Source organism: Gasterosteus aculeatus, chromosome 7, assembly GCF_964276395.1.
Source record: "Gasterosteus aculeatus chromosome 7, fGasAcu3.hap1.1, whole genome shotgun sequence".
In the NCBI taxonomy this organism is placed as follows: Eukaryota; Metazoa; Chordata; class Actinopteri; order Perciformes; family Gasterosteidae; genus Gasterosteus; species Gasterosteus aculeatus.
Genome location: NC_135694.1, coordinates 1,394,385 through 1,422,200, shown reverse-complemented (window position 1 = coordinate 1,422,200; position 27,816 = coordinate 1,394,385). Strand labels below are relative to the sequence as shown.

Here is a 27,816-nt window from a genome sequence, read left to right as displayed (position 1 = left end):
AATATTTCCTTTTTGAAATTCACTGAACCTGCTTCATCATCTTCTTCTCTTGTTGATTTAAGTTGGAAAGATTATTCCTTATTGTTTTGCCAGATACGTTAAAACGGCAGTGATCAGATACTAAACAGCGTGCATGTGGATTCTGACCAGCGTGAAGTCAAACACTTCTACGTCCCTCAAGAGGATAATAATACCCATCTTCATCTTCATCTTCGTCCCCTCAGTCAGTGCGGCTCTAAACCACAGAGGTGCTGATTGGATTTGATATAATCTGACAGGACGGGTCACACGTCGCGAACAACACACAGACACACACACACACACACACCCTTTTTACAGATGGACGGCGCTTTCGCCTTTTGGACGAAGAACAACAAGGGAGGAGGAGAAAGTCTCCAGACCTGCTCTCGCCTCGTCTCCTGGACACATGGTAGGAGCCCTTCGATGGGAACGATCACACAGGAAGCGTGTTATGGAACAACAACAAGTTACGAGATAAGTGTTGAGTGATTCTCCAGCTGTGCAGCATCTGTTTGAGGACCACTAAAAAAACATTTACTGCTTCAGACGATAAAACACACGCATCTTTGAGGCTATTGAGTGTCTTAAAATCAAGCTGCAGATTGAGTATTTTCAAAATAAAAGCTGCAGAATCACCATGATCGGTTACTTCAGGGCCCGGTTGGATTATGATTACCGTCGATAATCCCGTTGTAGCTGACGCAGAGCGAGCTGATGACTCTCTCTACACCCACTGTGGTGATGGAGGACCTGCTGCATCCAATCCTCTGTATACAATGTTGCTTAAAAGAATCTCGATAAGTAAATATAACTATTAGTAAGTTACGTTTACTTTAAATCTACATGTCGAGCTTTCTTATATTTAGTTGTATTTCTTCCATTTTTAAGTTATTCCAACTTATAATATACAATAATCAGCACATGTAACCTCTGACCTTTCTCCTTGGGGGTTCCAGGGAAGAAGCCCCTCCCCCTGCTGGTCCACGTGAGCGGTTGAACCTTGAGATGGCGCCTCAGCGACGTGCCTTCCTGCCGCAAAGAAGGAGGCCTCCTCCACCTCCTCCTCCTCCTCCTCCCTTCTGCCTCACCAACATGTCCTCTCCCGCCGCTCTGCTCCTGCCGTCCCTCCTCCGTCTCCTCCTGCTGGCCTCCCTGTGCTCGCCGCCCCGCTCCGCCCAGGCCGCCTGGTTCCGGGTCGGGGTCGTGGGTCCTTGGGGGTGCGACCCCCTCTTTGCCAAGGCCCTCCCCGCCGTGGCGGCGCAGCTGGCCGTCGACCGCGTCAACGGGGACCCGGCGCTGTCCCGCGGCGGCGCCTTCGACTTCGTCCTGCTGCAGGTGCGACCCCCGCCCGCCCGGTGGTGGTGGTGGTGGTGGTGAGGTGAGGTCAGCCGGTTATTGATCGCTCCGTTCCGTCGATCGTTTCAGGAGCCGTGCGAGACCTCCAGGGCGCTGGAGAGGTTCCTCGGCTTCCACACCAAGGCGTCCGGCTTCATCGGCCCGGCGAACCCCGCCTACTGCGACGCCGCGTCGATGCTCAGCAAAGGCTGGAACAAAGTAGGTCGCCCGGGGGGGGTGGATCCGACATTTCAGAGGGTACCTTGGGGGTTTCCGGCTGTTTGACGGTCACGGCTCCTCCCCCCAGGCCCTGTTCCCGTGGGGGTGCGTCGGCCACGAGCTGGACGACGTCCGGAGCCACCCGACGTTCGCCCACTCGGCGCCGAGGCCCACGCGCGTGCTGCTCAGCCTCATCAGCTACTTCCGGTGGGCACACGTGGCCGTCATCTCCTCCTCCGAGGACGTGTGGGCGGAGACGGGCTCCAAGGTGGGTAGTCCGCCCAATGAAGCTCCTCCTTCGTTGCCATTTTGTCTTCGAGTCGAGTTGAGTAATTCGCCCACTTCATCCGTCCCGTCCAGGTGGCGGACTCCTTGAGGAGTCACGGCCTGCCGGTCCGCCTGGTCAGCGTTATGGAGAACTCGCCCCTCGCCATCAGGCGGACTCTGACGAAGCTCCGCGAGATGAGCGAAATACGACGTGATTATTTTCTTTTTCGCTTACTGGCCGCAAAGTGAGACCAGGCACCTCTGTCCCCTAACCCGAGCGCGGTGTCCCCCGTCCTGCAGTCGTGGTCCTTTGCATGCACTCGGCTCTGATCGGGGGCGGGGCCCAGAAGCGGCTCCTGGAGGCGGCCTACGACATGCGGCTGATCGACGGCTCGCTGGTGTTCGTGCCGTACGACGCGCTGCTCTACAGCCTGCCGCACCGCAACGTGAGCTACCCGGCCCTGAGGCGCAGCGGCAAGCTGCTGCGGGCGTACGACGCCGTGCTCACCGTCACCGCCGACTCGCCGGGGGCGTCCTTCTACGAGGCCTACGGCGAGGCCGTGGAGAGGGGGGAGGTGGGCGGGACCTGGAAGCCTCAGCAGGTGAGGCGTGGGAGGGGCCTCTTTTTCTGTTGTGATGCCCCCCGAGCAAGGCGGGTCCGTCTGATCCCGTGTTGCCCCCCCCCCCTCAGGTGTCTCCGCTCTTTGGCACCGTGTACAGCTCCGTGCTCTTCGTGGCTCACGCGGTGAATCGGGTGCGGGAAGCTGGGGAGCGGATGTCCGGGAGTAACCTGGCGAGACACGCCGCCAACATGGACTTCCAGGTGATAATACTTAAAACGGCAACGACTTTATTTACTTAAGTGGAAGAACTACATGTGTGACTTCACGGCGCAGGGCTTCAGCCACCGGATCAGAACCAGCGACTCCGGAGCGGCTCTGCTGGATTTCCTCATCCTGGACACGGACGGAGTCTCCTGGGAGCTGAAGCCCACTCACAGGTCCAGGCGTTGTTATTTCAGGTTACTCTTTTACTTTAACACGGTTCTGTTCCTTATCTGGTCGAATAACCCGATCGGGTTGATTAACGACAGGATCGACATGGAGGCCGGCGCGGTGCGTTTCATCGGGCGAGAAATCCACTTCCCTCGCGGCTACGGACCCAGGAAGGACTCGTCCTGCTGGTTTACGCGTGGAGTTCTCTGCTCGGGGGGTCAGGGGCAAACACAACACACACAAACACACACTCAAGTGTTTAACAACCTAAAGTCTGATGTTTTGAGTAATGAGATGAGTTATTAAAAGCTTTCCCTGACCCAGGCGTGGATCCGTTCTCCACCATCTTCATTTTCCTCGGAGCGACGGCCGCCTTCGTTCTCGGAGTGGCGTTTGTTTACTGCATCAGGTAGATTGACCCCCGTTTGCGTGGAATTTCCTTCATATATTCACTTATTACCGATCACAAATAAATCAGTTTTTCGGACACTCGTGAATTGCGTCACGCCGACCGGCTGTCTGTTGTTGCCTAGGCGACGCGTCAATCAGATCCTGCTGTTGAAGGGTCCCAACAGGATCTTGCTGACTCTGGCTGACGTCACGTTTATCAACCCGTCGCTTAGCAACAAGGTCTGCCCCTCCTTGATTGGCAGTGGCTCATCTGAGCGCTCCGTCCATCACTTGAACCCTTAAAATACCACAATGAGTTCAAACTCGAGCGGAGATCTCTTTAGGCCGCGCCCTGAACGGTCTCCCCTTTCCAGAAGCTGAGTCTGGACGACGGCAGGGCGAGCGCCATGAAGAGCCTGTCGGACGCCACGCCGCCGGCCTCCACCCAATCACCTGCCACCTACGAGAACTCCAACATCGTCGTCTTCGAGGTGAGGGCACCACGTTCTTCCTTCAGGAGAAGCAACGAGGGCTAAATGGGACAGATTTTCCGGGAATGTCAATCCCGAGGAAGCCCCGCCCTAAAAGAGTCGCCCGCTGGTGGTCACCGGAGAGAATGCAGCTGTTACTTTGATCGACGTCTGGTTCTTTTCTCTGCCGCAGGGCGACTGGGCGTGGCTGAAGAGACTTCCCGACGGTTTGTTCCGCAGCATCAACCCCAAAACCAGCCACGTGTTTGAACTGGTCCGTGAGAATCTAAGAAGGCGTCCGTCGTCTTATCCCATGAGCGCGCCATCCTGTAACACCGCTTTTTCCGCAGATGAAGGACATGCGCCACGAGAACGTGAACCTCTTCCTGGGCTTCTTCCACGACTGCGGCGTGTTCGCCATCGTGACGGAGTTCTGCTCCAGGGGCAGTCTGGAGGACCTTCTGCTGAACGATGACGTTAAACTGGACTGGATGTTCAAGTCCTCGCTGCTGCTGGATTTGATTAAGGTCAGGGAGGCTTGGAGGGTTAATTAATTACTCAATTAATTTATCACTGCACAGAAAGCGTTAGAAGGAAGAGTCTCGTGTTGAAAAAGTTAAAGAATAACGTGTATAAAGATTCTTCCGTCATTATCTCCCCCAGGGAATGAAGTACCTCCACCACCGCGGCGTGTCCCACACCCGTCTCAAGTCACGCAACTGCGTGGTGGACGGGCGCTTCGTCCTCAAGGTCACCGACTACGGCTACAACGAGGTGCTGGAGGCCCAGAGGTTCCCCTACGTGGAACCGCCTGCAGAAGGTGAGACGGAGACGGGAGAGCAGCTCGGGTTGGGGAGCCGTCCCTCCCGCGGAGGCTGTAGCTACGCTAGCTAACGCGGCGCCGTGTGTCTCCGCAGAGCTGCTGTGGACCGCTCCGGAGATCCTGAGGGGCTGCCAGCCGGAGCTCCACGGGTCGCTGTGCGGGGATGTCTACAGCTTCGCCATCATCATGCAGGAGGTGGTGGTGAGAGGGGCCCCCTACTGCATGATGGACATGCCCACCACAGGTAAGACGTCCACTTAAGCTTAATGCAGTGGCGAGTTTTCAGGCGGAACACGCCGCAAAAAATTGCTCCTGTTTGGTTCGCAGTGGTTCTTGAACGAAGCTGAACCTTCTCAGAAGGTCCTTTGATTTCTTCTGTAGGCTAATGCTAAAGATTCAGTCAACCGGCCACGGTAATCCACACGCTCCCTCCAACGCTACCACGCGGTTGAAATATCTTGCCGATTTTTAGCATTTAAACGTTGGTACGTTAGCAGGGCCTGTTAGCATATTATCAACGTCTGAGCGCATGTTTCTCTGTATTTTAGAAATAATAGAGAAGCTGCGTAAGCCTCCGCCGCTGTTTCGCCCGGTGGTGAGTTCGGACTTCGCTCCCCTTGAGTGCATCCAGCTGATGAAACAGTGCTGGAACGAACAGCCGGACAAGAGGCCGGGCTTTGAGGAGGTCTTCGACCAGGTAGGCGTGAAGCTTTTGGAGATGTTACGCTTCATTCAACACAACATACCGACTCTCTAAATGCTGCCAAATGTCCTTTTAGCGTGGCTGTTTTTGGGGCCTCTGCTTGCATACCCCCCACTAGAAAAGGCCTCATCTCAACTACAAGGTCTATTTGAATAATCTGTGTCCCTCCTCTTTAGTTTAAGAACATCAACAAAGGGAAGAAGACCAACATCATAGACTCCATGCTGAGGATGCTGGAGCAGTACTCGTCCAACCTGGAGGAGCTGATCCGGGAGCGGACGGAGGAGCTGGAGATCGAGAAACAGAAGACGGAGAAGCTGCTGACTCAGATGCTTCCTCCGTGAGTTAAACACAGGCGGGAGGACCCCGGGCCTCCCGCCATGACATCATCGGGTCTGGCGCGATGACGTCGTAGAAGAGATGACGTATGTTTGTAGATCGAGGGGAAGCGAGTCCCTCACAACGACTCCAATGGGAAGTTTACATTAGATGAAAAATATAATAATAATAACAACAAATGAAGAACTACTTGAATTATGTTATGTTACTAAAAGTCCACATTCTTGACGGGACGTCTCGATCGTCCCCGCAGGTCGGTGGCCGAGGTTCTGAAAGTGGGCGGCACCGTGGAGCCGGAGCACTTTGACAGCGTGTCGCTCTACTTCAGCGACATTGTGGGCTTCACCACCATCTCGGCGCACAGCGAGCCCATCGAGGTGGTCGACCTCCTCAACGACCTCTACACCATCTTTGACGCCATCATCGGAAACCACGACGTGTACAAGGTGCCCGGCTCCGCTCCCCCTTCATCTCCTCGTTGTTGGAACATCACCGCGGGCCCTCACCCTTTACGTTCCGCCCCCAGGTGGAGACCATCGGCGACGCGTACATGGTGGCGTCGGGGGTGCCCGTCCCCAACGACAACCGCCACGCGGCGGAGATCGCCAACATGGCGCTGGACATCCTGAGCGCCGTGGGCACCTTCAAGATGAGACACATGCCCGACGTGCCCGTCAGGATTCGGATCGGGCTGCACACCGGTGAGGCCGGGGGGGCGGGGAGAAGGTCGTGGTAGCCAGTAGCGGTGAACTTTGTCCTCTACCAACGGGTAGAACCATTCCGTGGAGCGTGTTGAGTGTTTAACAGAACAAACGACGAGATGACGACATTCAAAATAGATTAAAAAGGTACAATCACAAATAAACTCACGTGACAACCATCAAAACAAGATGCAGATGCCCAAAAAAGAAAATCTAAATGAGCAAAAGTACAGATCGACAACCAAAGGAACAAGATGGCGACGTCTGACATTAAAAAAGGGTTCTGTTTTCTGTGTGTGTGTCACAGGTCCATGTGTAGCGGGCGTGGTCGGCCTCACGATGCCTCGCTACTGTCTCTTTGGAGACACGGTGACCACCGCCTCTCGGATGGAGTCCAGCGGATTACGTAAGCACAACTGAATGACTGCACGCGGGTGAAAGAATCGGACTAGGAACATGAGAAGAGTCAAGATGTTAGAGCTGGGACCTCAGCGACTGTTGTGATGTTCTGCTCTCCTGCAGCCCAGAGGATCCACATCCACCAGAGCACCGCCAGGATCCTGCAGGACCTGAACCTGGGCTACAAGGTGGAGCTGAGAGGGAAGAGAGAAGTGAAGGTAGGAGGCTTCTCTAGTGGAGATACCTGGATGTGGTGGAGGTGCAGTGGGTCACCGCTCTGTGTGTGTGTCCTCCCAGGGGAAAGGTATGGAGGAGACCTTCTGGCTCGTGGGAAAAGACGGATTTAACAATCCTCTTCCTGTTCCTCCAGAGGTCAAATCCGGGTAGGAACCACTTTTTCTGCTTTATTCTTCTCCCCTTTTTGTTCTCCTCAGGTTATCTCGAGAACCAAGTCGGTGGAATTTGCACACAGACGCTTAAAACATTAACTTTTGTTAACAGAAAACAACTGGGATCAGGCAACACAACTATTTAGCTTGGTTTGGTCCACCAGGGGAAAGAACATCGAGCTACTGGAACCAAAATGAAATAATTAGACAAATCTACCAAAACTCCCACCAGCCCAACCCGTGTAGCCTAACCCTTTTCCCTTCGTCCCATCAGGCAAATGGCCCACGGCTTGCAGATGGCTGAGATCGCCCAGTACAAGAAGGTGAAAGCCGAGAAGCAGCGACAGGAACAGCTGGCCAAGAAGAAACACTGAGGTGATGTCACGCACTGCTTTCTTTATGGAAAACTCTTCTCAAAGTGTCACGGCGGCTCGTTTGCCTTCAGTTGCACCTTCACCACCTCAATGATGGGGAAAGAAATGCTTTTATTTTGAAAAACTAAACATTCATCTTAAAGCTGCAGATGGAATTTTAAAGAGATTATTTTAATCCTTAACGGCTTAATCTGAAAAAATACCATAATATACTGAGAAGTGAGAATTGGAGGTGAATAGGTGAGGACAAAACAGAGGAGGGAGGAGAGGAAAGGAAACGAGTGTGTGTGACATAAAACCCGTCCTGTGAATCAGAGCGCCCTCTAGTGGCTAAACAGAAGATGCATTTTGTTAAAGCCACAGATGGCATCCTAGAAACTCTGCAGGATTATCCCTGCTGATCCTCACTGTGCGTGTGTGTGTGTGTGTGTGTGTGTGTGTGTGTGTGTGTGTGTGTGTGTGTGTGTGTGTGTGTGTGTGCTCTGTCATTTATTTACTATAACAGTTTAACTATACCGGTCCTTCATAAAGCTTTCTTTGCTCTGACTGTCAATCATTTGAATACAGATTATTTAATCACTTTTCTTACTTTTCTTCGTGGATTAATTTCCCATCAACTGAACTTCTCCCTAAATGACCTTTTTACTCCACAGAGAAGAACCGCTTCCAGACTTTTGCCGATTCATCTGAACGTTGTTTCTGAAAAGGATTGTGGGTCAGAATGAACCTTTCAAAACACGCTGTCCCGCCAACTGACCAGATGTGGGGAACAATCTGGTACTTTTGGCTTACAGCACACGAGGTACTATGTTTGAGGAGGTACTGAACTTTTCTGTGGCATACTACTACGTGGTAGTAGTAGTACTAACGACTGTGGTAGTAGTAGTACTAATGACTCTGGTAGTATACAGAACTTTAAGGAGGCGGAGCTCTTTGTTGCCTAGATACCGACACGATGACAATATACAGCTGGGGATCAGTTTTCTTTTTTTGTGAAGAGGAATTTCCTTTTTGTTCATTTTATTTAATCCTTTCACTGTTTTTGATTATGAAATAAGAACTTCTCTGTGTTGCCAGTAAAGTGTTAAATTTATTATACCATAATTGATTTAGTCTTTCTGCTTAAGAAAAGTATGATTTTTAAGACATTTTGCCTAGAAAAAAAGTAGAATCAGACTCATTGGTCTCATTCAACGTGTGTTGAACTGTGAATTAAAAATGTCTCATGTCATTTAACGCACTATTTATCAGGTGATATTTACCTGCTACAATATTTTACTAGATTACTAGAAAGGGTTCCTGTGACTCGCTGTGGTACGTTAGCGGGTTGCAGGAAGACAGAGACACACAGACAGACACACAGACACACAGACAGACAGACAGAGACAGTCTCACGGAGGATTTGCTCTGGTATCCGGGCGGTTTGTTTGGGGGCAGCCAAGGGGCAGCATATAGATTATGAGTGATACAGAATACAGAGGAGTACGTGAGGGATTACAGCATGGTGAGAAGTGGGAGATTATATGAGGATTATCCAGGGAAACGTCCTGAGCAGCAGTCCGATCGGATAATTAAAGTCCTCATATGGAAGATATCTATGTATTTATAAACCAGAACCAATAATGTAAAACAGCCACATCTTTCCATATCTGCGTTGATCTTTGCTTTTTGAAAATCCTTTTCTCACCGAGGAAGGTTTCACACAGAGAGCAGGGCTCTAATTTCGCACATTTAAATGCATTCAAATACCTTGAAACCGCTCAACCGCTTCGCCCACCCAGATTCATGCTGCCGCTGTGGGAATCGAACCCTCGGTGACCCCGCTGAAGCACAAACAAGGGAATAAGACAAAGGGACCCTATATGAAACTAAACTGGAACGATGCACGAATAGCCAAAACCTATTAAATAACCACCTTAATGTTGTGTCACATTGTTTTGTGGAAACTTTTATTAGCAATAAAGCAACTTTAAAACTGAAACATTCCAATAAATCTGCATTTTGTTTTTAGGAAGTGGTTTCAGTTTCCCACCACCTTCACACTTCAGGAGACGTGAAACATACACGGCCTGTACTTATACTCTCTGCAAACACTACTCTTGAGCACGTGCACAGTCACAAAGAAGTGTGAGTCGGTTTAAATGTCGTTGTGAACTTGCAGCAGTGACAAAAGGAAGCGAGCTTTCCTTTGTGCTTCCTATGCGTGCGATTGCGTGTTTCAGTTCAGTTGCTGTGCTCCTTTGTTGCGGCCACAATAGCGCGGGTCGTTGCGAGGCCCCGCCCCCACCAGCAGAGGGCGCTGTGCCCCGCCCATATCCGGTCCGGAGGGGAGCAACAGAGAAGAGGGTCCGTGAAAAAGGTTATCAAGAGTCATCTAAATAAACACAGCTGCGAAACAGAGGCTTTACGAAACGAAATCACGTGAATTAATGTTTATTGGTGATATTCTGCCATTTTTAGTGGGCTTCATCTCACAGGAGCTGAAGCAGCAATCTAACGGTTATATTTATAAAACAACATTACGTGCCATCTTCTTCACCCAGCATTTCCATGTGTCTTAGGGAGCACCGACTCTAAAATATATTAAATACAATAAATATGTAAATAAACATTGAATGAAGAACAGCTACAGCTACACAAAAAGAAAACCACTTCACCCAAACTTTCTGTAGGCCACTAATCCCGTCACCTGATCTGATCAGCTGATTGACAAAAACAATTGAATCAATTCCAGGATCATACCACTGAAAATCATTTCCACATAAAAAGCATTAGTTGATCTAAGGTCAATGCTTCCCGTGATTGTTTTTGGTGTTCATATACAGGGGAAAAGGGGGGTTATAGTGCAATAAAACGACACGATTTATTGTCTAAAGAGGTGAAGAGCCAGCACATTGACTGTATTTGAATTTTCATTCATTTTTGCCACAACATTGATGAGATCGCCAAAAGCACGATGAATTGAAGCTACAAGTGAGAGCTCACCTTTGGGGAATAAAAGACACTGAAGTAAGTGGTAGACTGTAATTGTAATTAAAACTAAGTTTATATTTATATATATTATATATTTTACCAGGCTATGGATTTATGTATCAATTCCTTACTGGATATCTTTATTTTTATAGTATATATATAGAAGAAAAAAAATATATAGATATATATATATATATATATATATATATATATATATATACACACACACACCTTTTTTCTGCTCCCAGACACGAGGGGAGACTCCTGTTGGCCCGCATCCCGCTCTGGGATCAGCCATTTACGTCTAAACAGTCACCAGAGAGGCTAACAAAAGACTCCAGATCAGCCCCACAGCGTCACCGCCTCGTTTCTCATCTGCTGCGCGTCATCGGGAACTGCTCACGTCAATTGACGCGCGGGCACTAGTGTCCCGCAGCAATTGGCTGACATGACCCGTCGCCGTACGCCACTCAAGCCGACAACCCAATCGCAACGCGCGCTGGCCTCTTTGTTCCCGCCCGCTCGGTGCGTGACGCAGCGGGTCACGTGTTGTTTGTGCTGTGGCCCCATAGAGATGTGAACAGGGGGAGAAGGGAACGGAATGCTAACCATGCTAGCTAGATCCTCCCGATTATAGGACCCGCGGCTGAGCGTGGTCATGTTGCACACGGTGGGATATATGTCGCGATAAAGGTCCGGCTTGGATAACCTCGCTTCCGGAATAAAAAAAAGGACAACGTGGACTGTGCCTTTTTGTATTTGTTAGACCGAACAACAAGAGCCGGTTTCGGGAGGAATCGGAGCCCGCGCCGAGTGAACGTTAGCTGGCCTAGCCGCACTCGGGAGCTCGCCTCCAAAAAAAAAAAAAAACAAGAAGAGAAAAAACCAGAATGGGGTCTAGGTCCACTCGGATTAGCTCGCCGCTGAAGTGACCTTTGATTGCGTTCTCCGATGGCTAATTTTACAAACTACCAGGAGGGCAAAGCGGCGATGCTGGTGGAGACGCAGCAGCGGGACGTGGGGACGAAGTCGGCGGCCGCCAACGGAGACGGGGAACCCCCTTCCCCTTTAATTAACCTCGGAGGCGGCGGCGGCGGCGGCGGCTTGCGCTTCCATCAGCATTTACCGCCGTCCAACCCGCTCCACCATCACCCCGTCGGCCACCACCACCAGCCGCCAAAGGATCAACCGCACCACCACCAGCTGGCTCCGCTGCAGCAGCAGCAGCAGCAGCAGCAGCATCTTTCCGGGGACAACAGCGCCGAGTGCCCGGGAAGGAGAGCCTCCCCCTCGTCGCTCAGCCAGGTACCAACCGCCGAGGAGCTAGCGGCTAGCAGCAGCGGCAGTAGCAGCGGCGGCGGCGGCCATGTATACGCGGCGGCGAGCGTCGCCAGCACCTCGGACGCCGTGGACGACGTTCGCAAGTGCGGCTACCTGCGGAAGCAGAAGCACGGACACAAGCGGTTCTTCGTGCTGCGCGCCGCCAGCCGCCTGGGGCCGAGCCGCCTGGAGTACTACGACAGCGAGAAGAAGTTCCGCAGCACCCTGCGCTCCGCCGCCGCCGCCGCGACGGCCTCGAGCGGCGGCGGCGGCGGCGGCGCCTCCCCCCCCAGGAGGGTCATTTACCTCTACCAGTGCTTCACGGTGAACAAGAGGGCGGATTCCAAAAACAAGCACCTCATCGCCCTGTACACCAAGGACGAGTACTTTGCCATCGTGGCGGAGAACGAGCAGGAGCAGGAGGACTGGTACGTGGCGGTCAGCGAGCTGATGAGCGAGGGCAAGAAGGGGCACGTGGACTCTGATGATCTAGATGACGGGTATGGTACGGTCACGCCCGGCACGGTGTTTAAAGAGGTGTGGCAGGTGAACGTGAAACCCAAAGGGCTGGGTCAGACCAAAAACCTCACGGGTGTTCACCGGCTCTGCCTCTCGACTAAAACCGTTCACCTCGTGAAGTTGAACTCCGAGACGCCCTGTGTCAACCTCCAGCTGATGAACATCCGGCGCTGCGGACACTCGGAGAGCTTCTTCTTCATCGAGGTGGGGCGCTCCTCCTCCATCGGGCCCGGCGAGATATGGATGCAGGTGGACGATTCCGTGGTGGCCCAGAGCATGCACGAGACCATCTTGGAGACGATGAAGGCCCTGAAGGCTTTCGCCGAGTTTCGCCCCAGGAGCAAGAGCCAGTCGTCGGGTTCCAACCCGATGCCGTTCATCACCACGCGGCGCCACCTGGGCAACCTGCCGCCGAGCCAGACGGGGCTGCAGCGGCGGTCCCGGACGGAGTCTGTCGTCGGCACGCCGCCGTCGAGCAAGAGCTCCGGAGCCAGCGGGTATCGCTTTCGGACGTCCAGCGAGGGGGAGGGGACCATGAACCGGTTCCGGTCCATCACAGGAAGCCTGGTGCACCTCAATACGACGCGGGCCCACCACGGGCGCCAGGAAGGCGGCGGGGGCGCAGTCGCCACAGGAAACGCTGGCACCAGCACGGGCGGCAGCCGCTACGTCCGAGCCATCGCCGGGGTGGCGTCCACCTGCCACGCCCGCTCCGCCTCGCTGCCGGTGTCCCACTTCCCCTCCACCACCAGCCCGGTGAGCGTGTCCTCCAGCAGCGGCCACGGCTCTGTCTCGGACACGCTGACCCGCCCGTCCAGCGCCTCGATATGTGGCTCCCCGTCCGACGGCGGCTTCAACTCCTCAGACGAGTATGGTTCCAGCCCGGGCGACTTCCGCTACTTCCGGGTGCGGAGCAACACGCCGGACTCCCTCGGCAACACGCCGCCCATCAGAGAGGAGAACTGCCTGAACGACTACATGGCCATGGGCTGGAACCGGGAGGTCTTCGGCGCGAGCGGCGGCGACACGCCGCGGGACGAGAGCACGTCCACAACGGAGGACGAGCGCTATCCTCCCTCCTCCTCGTCCCTGAGGAGACGGGCGCACTCCTTCTCCAGAATGGTCGGCGGCGTGACCGGCGGCTCGGGAGTGGCGGTCTACCAGAAAATGACCCAGACAAATTTGTCGCTGGAGGAGGGGTCAGACGCGGCGCTGCCGTTTGGCAGCGGGCTGCTCCGCGGCGGTCCGTCCTCCTCCTCTTCGTCGCTCCGCTCCGACTACAGCTCCTGCTCGGAGCACAGCCAGCAGAGCCGCCCCTCCACGCTGCCCCGGACGGAGGCCGGTGGCGAGCGCCCCCTCCTCTCCTCCTCCGCCAAGGAAGACAGCGGCTACATGCCCATGTTATGTGGCGTGGCCGCGGCGTCGCCTCGGGACACGCCCCCCGACTACATGCCTATGCAACCCGGCTCCTACGCCCACCCCGTCTCCCATTCCCCCCAGCTTCACAGTCCGGCCCTCGGCCCCCGTTCGGCCCACCACCAACAGCTGCAGTCCCAGTCCTCCACCGACTCCCACGGCTACATGATGATGCTCCCGGGACGCGGCGGCAGCAGCTCCCCCTCCCCGAGCCCACACGGCAGCTCCGGCGCAACCGACAGCATAGCGGAGAGGCCCGAGAATGGGGAATACATGGACATGTCGTGCAGCGGCGGCGGCGGCGGGCGCAAGCCCTCCAACGAAGGGAGCAGCGGGTATCTCACGCCCGGCACGCCGGAGGGTCCCCCTAAGTCTTACAGCCCTTACTTCTCCCTCCCTCGCTCCTACAAAGCCCCCACCAGAGACGGAGATGAGAGGGAGTACGCCGACTACGTTCCCATGAGCTCTCCCGCCAAGCCGGTCTATTCGTCTGTGGCAATGGCGTCCGTGTTGACACCAGAGAAGAAGGGCGGGGGCGGTAGTGGTAGTAACGCTCCAGCTCCCTCTCACCCGCCGCCGCCATACGGGGCTCACCACACAACCGCTGCAGTGGCCGACCAGCGCGCCGCGAGGCCCAACCGCCTCCCTCTGGGCAGGAGGAGTTTCCACGGCCCGCAGCGGGTCGGTGACGCGTCGGTCCCCGCCACCGTCCCCGCAGCCGTCGGCTCGTCTGAGGGGCCCTCCAGTCCCGGGGAGTACATCAACATCGAGTTCGGGGACCACTACCCCCACCAACAGCAGCCCCCCGCTTATCCCCTCTCGGGCCAAGACGACGCGCCTTCCTTGGACCGCCGTCACTCCCCCCACCAGGACTACATGAGCGTGGACGTGGCGGCGGACCAGCGAGACGGCGCCGGGTGTCTGGGCAAAAACCAGTCCCCTAGACCCAGCCTCGTTGCCCCCTGGAACCCGCCGAGCTACATCCGACCCCTGGCCAGCAACCCCGGGGCGCTGGCCTCCCCCGGAGTCTCCGCCGGAGGTCACTGGAGGTCGATGGGGGACGACTACACGGACATGACGTTCAACCCCAGCAGGGGGGAGCGGACGCAGACGAGCCCCACGGCCGTGCTGCAGCACCTCTGCGTGATGGAGGGTCGTTACGGCCACGTTCCCCCGGCCTCCCCCGCCCCCGCTTCTCCCCCGCCGACGCAACAACCGGAGCCCAAGGTGGTCCGCGCCGACCCCCAAGGCCGGAGGAGGCACAGCTCGGAGACGTTTTCCTCCACGTCCTCCACCACTTCGACCCCCTCAGGAGGAGGACCCCCCACCGCCCCCTCGTCTGCCCACCTGACGCAAGCCGACCCCGCGGCCGCCAGCGGTCCGCACCTATCGGAAGGTCCTGCTTCCAGGTGGGCCAGCTCGGCGTCCTTTGACAGCACGTGGATGTCCATGGAGGGTCTGGGGGACTTGCCGCCCCCCCACGCTCCGGTCAGAGCCAGGGAAATGGGCTCGGCCGCCGTGACCCCTTCTTCCTCCTCCTCCTCCTCCTCCTCGGGGGCCAGCAGGATGTGCAGGAACATATCGGTGGGCTACCAGAACGGGCTGAACTACATCGCCCTGGAGCTGAGGGACGACGGGGGCAGCGGGGCGGGCGCCGCCGCCAACGCGGGCTCGACGGCGCCTCTGCCGGAGAACGGCACCTACGCCAGTATAGACTTCACAATACCTGACCGGGTCACCACGACAACCAAGGGTGAGTTCCTCCAACACCCATTGTTAGTTTTTTTAAACTTCTAGGAATCGTATTTGGATGTTTATTATTTTCACACAGCAGCTTGTGAAACGTGTGTGTGAGAGAGAAAAGCACACAGCGGGGGGGTGGTGCAAACATCTACTACACCCAAAACATCGCTTCCTCTCAGCTAAAGCAGATGCACACACCTGGATTCTTGGTCCAGGGATGTTTTCATTGCTGTTATTCTGCCCCATTATTTAAGTTCCTATTCTGCTCATGAATGTGTGGTTTCCATAGAGACGATGGACCTTTATGCTTTATCTGAAACAGGCGGCTTCCAATTCCTTGTTTTATTGAAATTACGATCCAAAAAAAAGACGTTCAGTTTAGATTCAAGTAATCAACCAATGTGGCTCCTTAATACTGCCGTTACTCTTCAAATCCCTTCAATGCTGCAGGTGGGACGATGTCTTTTATTCATGTTTAATAAAGTATTCGCACTCTGTGGAGGCGTACGGGCTCGTCCTCCTCACAGAGGTGCCCCCCCCCTTAGAAGTGTCTGTGAGGTGGTCGGGGTTAGTGGGAGAAACCACTGAGGTGTGAGAGGAGCCCCCCCCCCCAGGCCTCTGTCTATATTTACGTCTCTATTTCCAGACCCGCCGTGGATTTATGGGGCCGGTTGGAGGCTCGTAACAGGACCCAGTGTGTGGTGCCCCCCCCCCCCCTCATGACCACATATTTCCCCACAGATGGTGGAATTATTAACCATCATGTGACGCGTTTTCTGCTGTTTTCGAGTAGATTTACTCGTCCCGGAGTTGTGGACGTTTTTCTGCGTTTGTTCGTCTCACGTGGAAGTGAGCGCTTATATCGGACTAGATGACACATTTAAGCCCCCTACCCCCCCCCGATTGAATTGAAATAACATTATTGTTATTATTGTTGTTTTTATTATTGGTCAGTGTTGGTGTGTGTGTGTTAGTTCAGGTCGGTGTTTTGTCCACAACTGGATGCAAAGACACCCGAGAGACCTCAAACTGGTCCCTCTGTCTGTGTCTGTCCCCCTGTCTTCGTGTAAACAATCACTGTCCCCAAAAACCAGTTCGGTTTTATTTTGGCGGAGAACAGAAAGTGTTACTCTTCCTCTTGCTGTCACATCTTCTTTCGGGGTTGCCAGGTTGCCTAACCCCCCCCCCCCCCCGTTTGTTGGTGTTTTGGGCTGTGCTGAGTCTGTGCATCGTGCCCCCCCCCCCCCCCCCCCCCAAACAGAGCAGCATTCCAGTCAAAGCGCCTGTATTGTAGCGTGCTGCTCACATTGTAGCGTCACACAAAAGCCCCCCGCTCTCAGCTGGACGCCGGCCATCGGCGGGGGTCATTCAGGGCCTCCCGCCCCCACCACGACCCCCCCCCCCCCCTTCCATTGAGCACTAACGTTTATAAATGTGGTATTTAAGCATTCGTTTGAAGATGAACCCTTTCTCTCTTTTCTCCCTCAGACTGACGGCATGCTGGAGCCCCCCCGTCCTCCTCCTCCTCCTCCCCCTCTTCATCATCTCTCCGCCTTGACTCTGCCTGAGACCTTCAGGCCCCTCCTCCTCCTCAGCGGCCGTTGACCTCTGACCTCTTCAGACTGAGCAGCGGCTCCTCTCTGGATGCAGAAATCAGCAGATGACTTATGGACGTGTACGTCATCTTTTCATTTTCTTTTTGTTTTTTTATATGCATATATGTGGTCGGTTTCATTTTTATCACAATGGATGCTGGCAGAGGACGGTATCTTTTTTTGGTGGGGGGGTTGCTGCTTCTCCACACGGTATTAAAAAGGGAGGCTGGATACTAAAAGGCATTATGGTACAAACTTCACGTCGCTTTAAAACATTTTCAATCCTTCCTCCGCGGTACCAAACAGCTGAAGTACAGAATGTATTATTTTAATTTTTTTAATGGATTACTCCCTCGGTACAACGTTGATTATTTATTTGTTGCAATAGGTACAAAATACTCGGATACATTTCTTTGGTCGACTCCTGCAGGCCGCTCCGTGTTTTAAAGGGACAGTTCAACCTCTTTTTTTCTATTTGAACCATTTGGCAAAAACGTGAAAGTTACCGAGCTTTGCTAGCCACCCCAATGCTAAGCTAACTAGCCCTGCTGGCGAGCAGCGTGGACCTTCTCGTCCAGCAGAACTATCCCTTTAAGATGAAGGAACCAGTAAACTAAGTGGCCTGCAGGGATCGGACGCTCCATCGGCTCCTTTCAGTTTTACCTCACAAGGTCCGTCGCACATTTCAGGTGAGCGAGGGAGAGCCGCACACACACGCGCACACACACACACACAAACATACAATGCTGTGAAAGCTAAAAAAGCACAAAGTACAGACCTCGGCACTGGGATGCAAACACTAAGACTGACGCGCACACAAAGACACACACAATAGATCTCTGCAAGTGAAGCGTGCACACGTACGCACGTGCACGCTCTCACAACACATGCAGCAAGTCATGCGGCCCTATTTAGGCCTGGTAGCTGCGCTGTGCTCCCATTTGGGCTCTTTGTCAGCGGCTGTTGGTGACGCACACAGACACACACACACACACACACACGCGCGCTTTGGCCTACGTCACCGAGTGACGTAAAGAGGTTTCCAGTAACGAGCTGCAGCGTGCTGGTAATACTCGTCCTACTGCGATCGCACACACACACACACACACACACACTTCAACACACTCGTACGCCTTCATTTAACGTTTCTACTCGACTCGTGCTCAATAACAGAAGTTCAATCTTTCTACGCATTTTTTTATTCGTTCCGTTTTCAAGTGTTTTTTTTAGGTTGTTTTTATTTGTGTTGCCCTTTTCGTCTGTGTGACGCATCGAGGTCGTCGTCCTTCTTTCGGCCGCCGAGGATCTGAAAGGATTCTTTAAAGGAGCAGCGAGGCCTCCTCTGATTGGCCGGGTTGACTTCCTGTGGGCGGGGCCGGGGGCGGCGCGCGGTGCACGTGCAGCAGCCTGTTATGAAAGTTTGACGACTTGAATACGACTTTTCCATAATTCTTTTTTTCTTTGTTGAATAAAAGATTCATAACCTGCAAAAACGGGCGTCCAGCTTTCCTTATTTAAAATATGTCGAAGACAAAGTGCTGAACTCGACGACGTCCCGAAGGAGAGCGCCACGTTTTGGTGTCTTCGCCGTTCTAACACTTAGAGATTTAAAACGAATTCTCTGGTCGAACGCGGCGTCTTGGTCTCACTGAAGGACGCGTGTTGTCTTTGACCAGTAGCGCGTGCACCTCGGCGTCCTGCAGCGTCTTTGTGCTTCAGTCCTCAAACGTTTCACCGGAAAAGATGCAAAATAACAGATTCAGACAAACTGGAGATGTTTGTTGCCGTTTCCTGCGTCTCATCCACGTCATCGATGTTAAGAATCCAAACCAAACGCTGCAGCACGGAGCTCCCAAAGAGGAGGGGATGGATAAGGACGTATATTTTTGTTTAGGTGGCGTTATTTTTATTAATATTATTATTATTTATATCGAGGCCTGCGACGCATCTCGTATGAACATTGGAAACAATTTGAGTTATTTTCTCACCGTTTCCAACAAATACAATAATAATTAAACTGCCGTTTAAAAAGCTTAAACTTAAGCGACTTGTTGCTTTTACTTTTAGTTTTAGTTTTATTTTTTTATTTTTATTTTTTACCCGTACGGCAAAAACAGGTGGATCTCGATACTTTGGGGGATTCTGGGAAAGAATCCGCCTTCATTTATCTGAATCATTACTCGGAGATGAAAAGGCAAAATGTCGCCCTCCTGACGCAACTGGATTAAGGTACAAAGAATCTGTTTGTTTGTTTGTTTGTTTGTTTTGGCAACAATTCAAGCGTAAAAACTCATTCGTAATATATGAAGAATCACCTGAGGGAACGGTGGTGTCCGTCTTCCTCTAATCCGTTGCTTTGTTTTGTATTCTAGTTTACAGATAGGGGGGGGGGGGGGGGGGGTAAGCATCCTTTTTTTAAATGTAAAAATGAAGCATTACTAGTATTTTTTGGTTGTTTTTTTTTAAGAGTACAAAGGCATTTTGCAGTTATTTGTATAAAGAAATGGGTCACGACCTCTGCCCGACGTTTATTTTTTTGTAACTATATTACAGTTTATTTGCTGCTGTGTAGTAACAAGTTAACGGTTGAAGACGATGCCCCCCCCCCCCACCCATGATGATGATCAAAGTGAGCGTCTCCTTCTGTAAATACTTTTACCTTGCTTTCTTCTTTTCCCCCCCCCCCGGCGCCCCCCCGTCCCCATCCTGTCTGGGGGGGCACGCGGAGGTGTTTTGAGCATCAGCATAGTGTTTATATTTATCAAGACTTTTTGCTTTCGATAGCGCTATTGCAATAAAAATGTGTTCATGTAACCGCTGCAGCCTCTGTGTGTGTTTACTGTCAACAGTACACGATGTACGAGTACTTTATACTCCTGCACAGCCGGGGGACCTGTTGTACTTTTCATTGTACTGCATCTCAGCAGGAAATGTCTTTTTTTTTTTAGATGCTTTTTGATACTTCGGGTCATTTAGAAACCTTTTTAAATCTCCATCGTCTGACCGTTTGAGAGGACTTCTCACTTTGAGTAAATCACATCTCCTTTTGCTAAATTAAACTCTGTTTATAAAAGCTCTTAATTCATTAAATCACGACCGATTAAAGCAGCAAAGGGAACCTGCGGCCTCGGAGACAACAAAACAAGCGCTCCCTTGCTGGTTCCACGAGGCCACCTCAGCAGGTGAGGAGGTTTCTCCCCCAGGTCGCGTCCCAAAGTCCACCCGTCAAAACAACATCAAAGTCCGGTTTGGGCCGGAGGGAGGGGCGATGGGGGGGGGCTGTTTTCCACGCAGGTGTCTTGAACAAGGTGTGCAACACACTACACTCCTCCTCACCGCCGCCGACGAGGACCTGCAGCGCCGCCTTTAGCGTGACGGCTCTGCTGCGTCTCAGACACCGAGTCGTTATTAGAGTGATTTTTTTGAGTCGGGTCCAGCGGAAAGGGGCACCTGCCGAAACCCATACATCCCATAGAAGACGTTGACCCCTCTGCTTGTTGCCACCACCGGACCGGCTCACGCCATCAGTCATCAGGGGAGAACCTGCTGCTGACCGGGGAGGGGGGTGGGCATTTCAACACCGGCATGTGACCGCCCCGGGTTTTGTTACTGATGGACTTCTCGTCTTCCACGTCTCCCGGCGGGAGGTCCGACCTCGTCGACACTCGGCAAACGGCATCTGTCTCGGAGAGAATGGCCGACGCCTCCTTCTGATCCTCAAAGGTTTTCCTATTTAGGAAGCAGCCGAGCTCCACTATCCAGGAACAGGGGGGGCTTAACACCACCATGGGGGGGGGGGGACAAAAGATCAGCGCGTCTTTCCAGGAACCAGCAGCCCACTTAGCTCTAAACAGCTCTGGAGGCCTTTATTAAACGGCTCCAGAGCTGCTTCTCTTCTCTCCGTCTGCTCGGGACGACCTGTGGCTTCAACTTCAAGCTGTCTGTGTTATTTTACCAATGCTTTTTTGCCAGTATTTACAATATGCAGAATAGATAAAATATTAAAAAGATTATAATTATTAATAACCACTATAATCTGAAAAGGTCTTTTAACTATTTGAAGGAACAACCTAATAATCCATGATTAATGTTTGTAAAGTATATAGTTATTTTTACTATATATGTTATTGGAAAAAATTAAGATGAGCCATTTTCATGTCACCTTTTTCTAAAGCACACAATATATGAGTGCATTATTTTATCATGTGCGGAACTCTGATGATGAAAGCGGTGTTTCTCTGATTGGGTCTGACTCCGTGGTGTGGTGCTGCCCTCTGCTGGTCACCTCATATACTAGTGACTCTGATGTGGTGCTGCCCCCTGCTGGTCACCTCACATACTGGTGACTCTGATGTGGTGCTGCCCCCTGCTGGTCACCTCACATACTAGTGACTCTGATGTGGTGCTGCCCCCTGCTGGTCACCTCATATACTAGTGACTCTGATGTGGTGCTGCCCCCTGCTGGTCACCTCATATACTAGTGACTCTGATGTGGTGCTGCCCCCTGCTGGTCACCTCACATACTGGTGACTCTGATGTGGTGCTGCCTCCTGCTGGTCACCTCACATACTGGTGACTCTGATGTGGTGCTGCCCCCTGCTGGTCACCTCACATACTGGTGACTGATGTGGTGCTGCCCCCTGCTGGTCACCTCACATACTAGTGACTCTGATGTGGTGCTGCCTCCTGCTGGTCACCTCACATACTGGTGACTCTGATGTGGTGCTGCCCCCTGCTGGTCACCTCATATACTGGTGACTCTGATGTGGTGCTGCCCCCTGCTGGTCACCTCACATACTGGTGACTGCCCCCTGCTGGTCACCTCATATACTGGTGACTCTGATGTGGTGCTGCCCCCTGCTGGTCACCCCACATACTGAATGAACTACCCCGACCCTCTAAAAGGAGCCTGTGGAAGCGGAGCCGCGACAGGTCGCTGTGCTTTCACAGTAAATAAATAAAATGACTTTATAAGGTGCGGATTAACCCAGATATCAGAATCCATATTGAGAATGAGGAATCCATTGAACAAACACAAACAGGAAAAAAGAGCCGTTGAAGTTTAAAAGACGTCTGTTTTACTTCCAGTTGAAGGAGTCAGAGCAGCAGGTCATCAGGAACAATACACAGGTCACACTTTCAACATATCACAATAATAAAACATCCGTTAGTTGTAAACTTGTTCATCATGACATTAAACGTTGTTGGTTTTGTTTTGAAGGGCAACATAAAGACTCTTTATTGACCTTCATGGTAAAAACACTTAAACCACACTGGAGATGAACGTCGTAATAATTAGTCAGCAAACGTGGATGTTAGATGTTTGTACACATTCCTTCCCTCTGTCGGGTTAAACACCACAGCGGGGTGCGAACAGAAACAAGCGCACCCTGTTGAGCCACAATGCAAGAAACTGAAACGAAATAACAGATCAACTGCATTTCAAACAAGCGACGCAACCTGGACACAAAATATTTACAGTGCCGTAACTAGTTCATACTTTACTACCCCCCCCCGCTTCATTCTGGCTTCATTCTGACCGCACGTTAAATTCAAGTCTCATTTCATCCAGGACGCACGCTGTAACTTTCCCTTCACCAGTATTTGTGCAAATGTTCCAACCTGCTGAGGAGAAGCGTTTGCAGAGCGGTTGCCAGTAGTTACATGAGACCCCCCCCCTCGGCGAGAAGACACACCAGCGCGTTTCCAACAACGTGGAACTTCTGCTTCAGTGCGAAAGGCGTCAAACAGCTTGAAAGCAAAATGTTGAAATATTCTGGATGAACAGAATCGCCTCACAGTAACCAGCAGATGTTCCTGCAGCATCACAACCACTGCTGGAACCTCTCCAATGTGTTCCTCTCTTTGCGGGAACCTCTCCAATGTGTTCCTCTCTTTGCGGGAACCTCTCCAATGTGTTCCTCTCTTTGCGGGAACCTCTCCAATGTGTTCCTCTCTTTGCGGGAACCTCTCCAATGTGTTCCTCTCTTTGCGGGAACCTCTCCAATGTGTTCCTCTCTTTGCGGGAACCTCTCCAATGTGTTCCTCTCTTTGCGGGAACCTCTCCAATGTGTTCCTCTCTTTGCGGGAACCTCTCCAATGTGTTCCTCTCTTTGCGGGAACCTCTCCAATGTGTTCCTCTCTTTGCTGGAACCTCTCCAATGTGTTCCTCTCTTTGCGGGAACCTCTCCAATGTGTTCCTCTCTTTGCTGGAACCTCTCCAACGTGTTCCTCTCTTTGCGGGAACCTCTCCAATGTGTTCCTCTCTTTGCGGGAACCTCTCCAATGTGTTCCTCTCTTTGCGGGAACCTCTCCAATGTGTTCCTCTCTTTGCGGGAACCTCTCCAATGTGTTCCTCTCTTTGCGGGAACCTCTCCAATGTGTTCCTGTCTTTGCTGGAACCTCTCCAAAGTGTTCCTCTCTTTGCCCCTGCAGGGTTCTTCTGCCACGTTTCAATGTAAAAGTTCTACAAATCAGCCTAGAACCTCAGTCAGTGCAGACCCTCGTTACACGTATTGGTAGAGATTTCTCTACGGAATAACTAGAACGGATAAATGGAGTTTAAAAATGAGCCCTGATCTTTAAGTGTAACACAGTTTAGTTACCACATCAAACGTAGTTGTACTTCAGAATAAACAAGAATGACACGAAAAACACAGAAATAAATTCCTTTTGTTCAATAACCTGAAAGATCAGTTTTTCTACTTCTTCTGGTGTTTGTTAATCAAATAAATATCTTCTAAAAATGTTAGAGTTCCTTTAACATGCCAACTAGAACCTCACAGGGTTCTGCATCCTGTCCCTTTAAAAAAGCCCTTTTCTGGTAGAACATCTTATTAAAAGGTTCCACCGGAAATGCTCAGTTTTCTCCTAAAATCTGTCACGGTTCCCCCCAAAAGAACTCTTCTATGGGGAACCCGTCTAGCGTGCAATGGTTCCACACGGAACCCTTCGTTACAAAAGTTTGATCTATAACCCAATTTGGGGGGGCGTTAATTAGTGGTCCTCCAATGTCCAACAAGCAAAACACCAACTGGGATCAGTTTGATGAAACTAGTTGAAATACTTCAACATCCTGCTTGTTCAAGAGGCCGAGTCTGGGATCAGACACACACACACACACACACACACACACACACACACAGGTCTCAGCCTCGTCCCCCCCCCCCTCTTACAACGGGGAAGACATCGTAGCCTTTTCCTCGCCCTGCGTTGCCCTCACGGGTCAGAGGTCAGACGTCGTAGTCGGGGAGGGCGGAGTAGGTGATGCCGCCGGCCGCGGGGGGGCTGGAGTGGAGGGGAAGAAGCCAGAAGAAGACGGAACCTGGAGAGGACCAAGCGCATGGAGACGACCTCGGTGTTAAGAGGTGGTCGGCTGACGGAGGCCTGTCACGCGTCCATCAACCGTCCGTGACGTGTCACAGCTCTTTGACAAGGCCGTGTCTGGGAAACGGGATGATTATGAGACCCCCCCCCCCCCCCCCGATGAGCACAGCCATGAGATAAATAGAAAAGGCCCCACCTCTTCCAAAAACCTCCCTGAGCAGGGCGAGCTTGGGCTTGCGGGTGTGAGTGGGGGGGTGCGGCATCTGAGGGGAGGATGGTGACGAGGATGAAGAGCCTCTGTCCTTCTTCATCAGTCGGTTCTTCATCTGCTCGATGGGGGTCTCGTCCGTGACGATGGAGACCAGCTGGAGGGAAGAAGGTGGAGTTACGATCCAGAACACGACCAGAGCTAAACGGCTCCGCTGGAGTTCCTACATCTCCCAGAAGGCCTTTGGACAAACCTCACCACTTATCCGATTATTTGTGCAGGTGTTGCTCAATAGACTTTGTTGATTTTTGTGATCAAAGTCATTAATCAAAACATCTGGAGGCAAATAAACTGAATCACGTAAAATACTCGTACATCTGGGGCTTTTATTGTGAAAGGTAACCGAAGGAGTGCCTTTCTAAAAGAGCAAGAGCAAAGTTAAAGTACCTGATCGTAGAAGATGACCACGACGAACACGCCGAACAGCACCGACTCCACCAGGAGGATGATGTAGTGGCCGCTGCGGGAGGAGAAGCGCCGGACACAACGAGCCGACCAATCAGAATCCACAAAACCAGCGGGACCGTCTGTGTCGGATACTTTTTAAAGACCATCATTTGTCACGTCAATCGTGACTCACACGATCAGGTGCTTGCTGGGCGACTCCTCCTCCTCCTCCGCCTCCCTCCCGGCGTCGCCGCCCCTCTCGTTCCTTATCCGCCACACCCAGGAGGAGACCACCAGCACCAGGGAGTACAGGCTGGCCACGCCTGCAGCCAGGGGAGGAGATCCAGATGTTTTACTTCAAGCTACTGCAAGGGGGCTTATAGTGGCGTATATATATTTAGTATATACATGTACATATACATATATGCACATACATGCACATTAAATACTCACCGGTGTAGAACAGAAACTGGATGAAATACTTCTGGTTGAGCTCCCCGACACAGTTATTGATCCTAAACACAAACAAAGACATGAGGGAAAAGAGACCGGGGGGGGTTTTGGGGGGGGGGGGGTGGATGTGCGTTTCCTCACCAGGGGCAGTGGTGGTCCATGCGGCGTACACACCTCTGACAGACGCGGCAGTGGTGCGCTCTGGGGGGCCGGTAGGTCTCACAGCGGCTGCACACCGTCCAGCCTTCGCAGCCCTGGAAGACACCCGCCGCCTTAGAGACAACGCAAACGCACAACCGCACAACGCAACCGCACGGCTCCATCCGATCAACATTCTGGTCCTCTGGTGGAGGAAATAACAAGTCCTCCAATGGCCTCCTAGTGTCCTTTCCTCACCACTTCTCCTCGATGAGTTGAACAAATAAGCAACAGGTGATTGTTACTAATGAGTTTGTGTGGCGGACGGAGAGACGGACGCTGTGATCTAAATGCAGGAAGAGAGACTACGAGTGGGTTTGACGCCATGTGCTTCCTGTTAGTCCAATGAAAGTCACACAAATCCACCAACATGGTCAACGCACAAGGACTTAATAGCAGACATGAGCACAGCCGCCGGGACACAAATACACATTCAGTGCCGGTGTAAATACAGCGTGAGGGAATGTTTTTTATATTTCTGGCCTTCAACTGTTCACTTGGTAAGTACAAACTGAAGCAAATGGTCCCTTTCAGTAAAGTAACTGAAACTATTTCTTTTTAAAGTTTCATTCTACTCGTCTCATTTAAAATATCGCCCCAAATAAACTGTTTACTTTGAACAGATTCATTAAAAAAAAAAAACTTTATAGACAAATGATCACATTTTCCATGATTCGTGTCGTTATAACCCTCGAATTCTTCACAAACGTCACGCTTGAGATGTCTGGACTCATAGTCAGCGGGGTTCTTTTATTTGGGAGTGAAAATCGAGGCGCTTGTGGTTTGAGACTCACCCGCTCGTTCATGCGCGTGGACTGGGAGCGGAGGTCCGAGAAGTCCATGGCCGTCTCAGGGAGAGGAACCATGCCTGGACCACAACACACGCATTACATACAGAGAGACACAGTAAAGCCCGTCTGCACCTGAATGCAACTTGACCAAAAAACACAAAACAAAGCCAGAAAAACATCTACAGTCAATTCGACATACACGTGCTGCAGATACATGGAAGACACACACGCGTGCGCGCTCACTGACCGGGGTCTGAGCAGACGGCTTTGGCGTGGCAGGCCAGCAGCAGCAGCAGGATCAGGTTGAACACGGATCCGTGCAGAGAGCACCACACGCTGTCAGAGGGTCACATGATGCACAACTTACTGCACGGATCAGCTTGTTTACTCCCAACAGTTATTTGTTATTAGTTCATTGATCCGTGTGTGTCAGTCTTTAAACTACAAACAAAGAGACAAATCTACCTTTTTTTATTGGTATTCATCAAAACTAACCTGTTTTTCAAATATTTACTTTTTTGTGTAGTTTTCTCATTTTGGTATATTTCTAACATATATTATTTATTTTGTAAATTGTAAATTATTTACCTAAAATATGTACTGATGTATATGAAAATGAATACAGTGAAATACGAAGGCACCAAATTTACTATATAATAATACACGCGTTTCCCTTCACTAAAGCATCGTTACAAACAACCGCACGAACACACGTAAATACGTGCTGACGTCATAAAAACACGCGTCGCGTATCAATACAGCGGAGAAAAGGGAGCGCGAGGAGCCGTCAGTCCAACTGTCAGCTGAATGGAGAAGCGGCCGCCATGTCCGTTTTTAAAGGGTTCGAGCGACGTAAGAACACCAAGCACCGACCTGTCCGAGTAGGCGGGGATGAGGACATACTGAACGACCACGTAGTCCGCGTAAAACACGCTGAAATAGGTTAAAACAAGACAGATAACGCCGCAGGGGTCTCGCCGACAGCGAACGAACGCCATCTTCCGCCGGGCTCCGCCCACTCGGTTCAATCCCGCTTCCGGGTTACGTCACGTCGAAAACCCGATGCCGCGTTCCCGGGACGTGGGAAATAAATGTAGCTCTCAAAGAGTCAGTTGAATTGATTTCAAAAACTGTGAAATCCCCCCCGAAAAAAAAAATAACATTCGAAAGTCTGATCGAATGTGTTGTCATGTACTGTCAGAATCATAGAGCCCGAATGTTGTAGTTTAACTTTAATTTGTATCCAATACTAATGTAGTCTAATGTATATTATTAGTATAATTGTTGTCACTATATAAAATGGCATATTTAATAAGAATATATAATGAAAACGAGGTGAAATACAAAGATGATATTCCTTAATTAGTCCCACAATGGGGAAATTCACAGGATCGCGACAGCA

General features: G+C 51.8%; 3 protein-coding genes across 4 annotated transcripts; 2 read left to right on the top strand and 1 right to left on the bottom strand.

The window, feature by feature from the left end:
• Window positions 1-226: 226 nt before the first annotated feature.
• Window positions 227-9,406, top strand: gc2 (guanylyl cyclase 2). Its single transcript, XM_040181312.2, has 25 exons — window positions 227-430; window positions 978-1,356; window positions 1,447-1,575; window positions 1,664-1,843; window positions 1,936-2,053; window positions 2,143-2,444; window positions 2,534-2,665; window positions 2,739-2,842; window positions 2,936-3,054; window positions 3,162-3,246; window positions 3,371-3,467; window positions 3,602-3,718; window positions 3,891-3,971; window positions 4,048-4,224; window positions 4,361-4,517; window positions 4,615-4,764; window positions 5,069-5,217; window positions 5,400-5,563; window positions 5,816-6,008; window positions 6,089-6,263; window positions 6,571-6,669; window positions 6,786-6,880; window positions 6,960-7,045; window positions 7,326-7,426; window positions 8,079-9,406. Exons 2-24 carry the CDS (start codon window positions 1,027-1,029, stop codon window positions 7,423-7,425), a joined length of 3,339 nt encoding a protein of 1,112 aa, XP_040037246.1. The 5' UTR covers window positions 227-430; window positions 978-1,026; the 3' UTR covers window position 7,426; window positions 8,079-9,406.
• Window positions 9,407-10,665: 1,259 nt separating this feature from the next.
• irs4b (insulin receptor substrate 4b) lies at window positions 10,666-18,484 on the top strand. The gene is made up of 2 exons (XM_040181311.2): window positions 10,666-15,406; window positions 16,885-18,484. The coding sequence occupies exons 1-2, from the start codon at window positions 11,350-11,352 to the stop codon at window positions 16,887-16,889; spliced, it is 4,062 nt and encodes a 1,353-aa protein (XP_040037245.2). The 5' UTR covers window positions 10,666-11,349; the 3' UTR covers window positions 16,890-18,484.
• Window positions 18,485-22,046: 3,562 nt separating this feature from the next.
• On the bottom strand, window positions 22,047-27,537 carry LOC120822405 (palmitoyltransferase ZDHHC3). Of its 2 annotated transcripts, none has more exons than XM_078106088.1 (9): window positions 27,288-27,537; window positions 26,662-26,750; window positions 26,418-26,491; window positions 25,600-25,679; window positions 25,426-25,487; window positions 25,166-25,295; window positions 24,973-25,045; window positions 24,514-24,682; window positions 22,047-24,315 (listed from the first exon to the last, which is right to left on the bottom strand). In XM_078106088.1, exons 1-9 carry the CDS (start codon window positions 27,410-27,412, stop codon window positions 24,224-24,226), a joined length of 894 nt encoding a protein of 297 aa, XP_077962214.1. In that variant the 5' UTR covers window positions 27,413-27,537; the 3' UTR covers window positions 22,047-24,223. The 2 variants fall into 2 exon arrangements, with proteins under 2 accessions (XP_077962214.1, XP_040038007.2); XM_040182073.2 differs by having other exon boundaries at window positions 25,567-25,679; window positions 27,288-27,534.
• Between the last annotated feature and the right edge of the window lie 279 nt (window positions 27,538-27,816).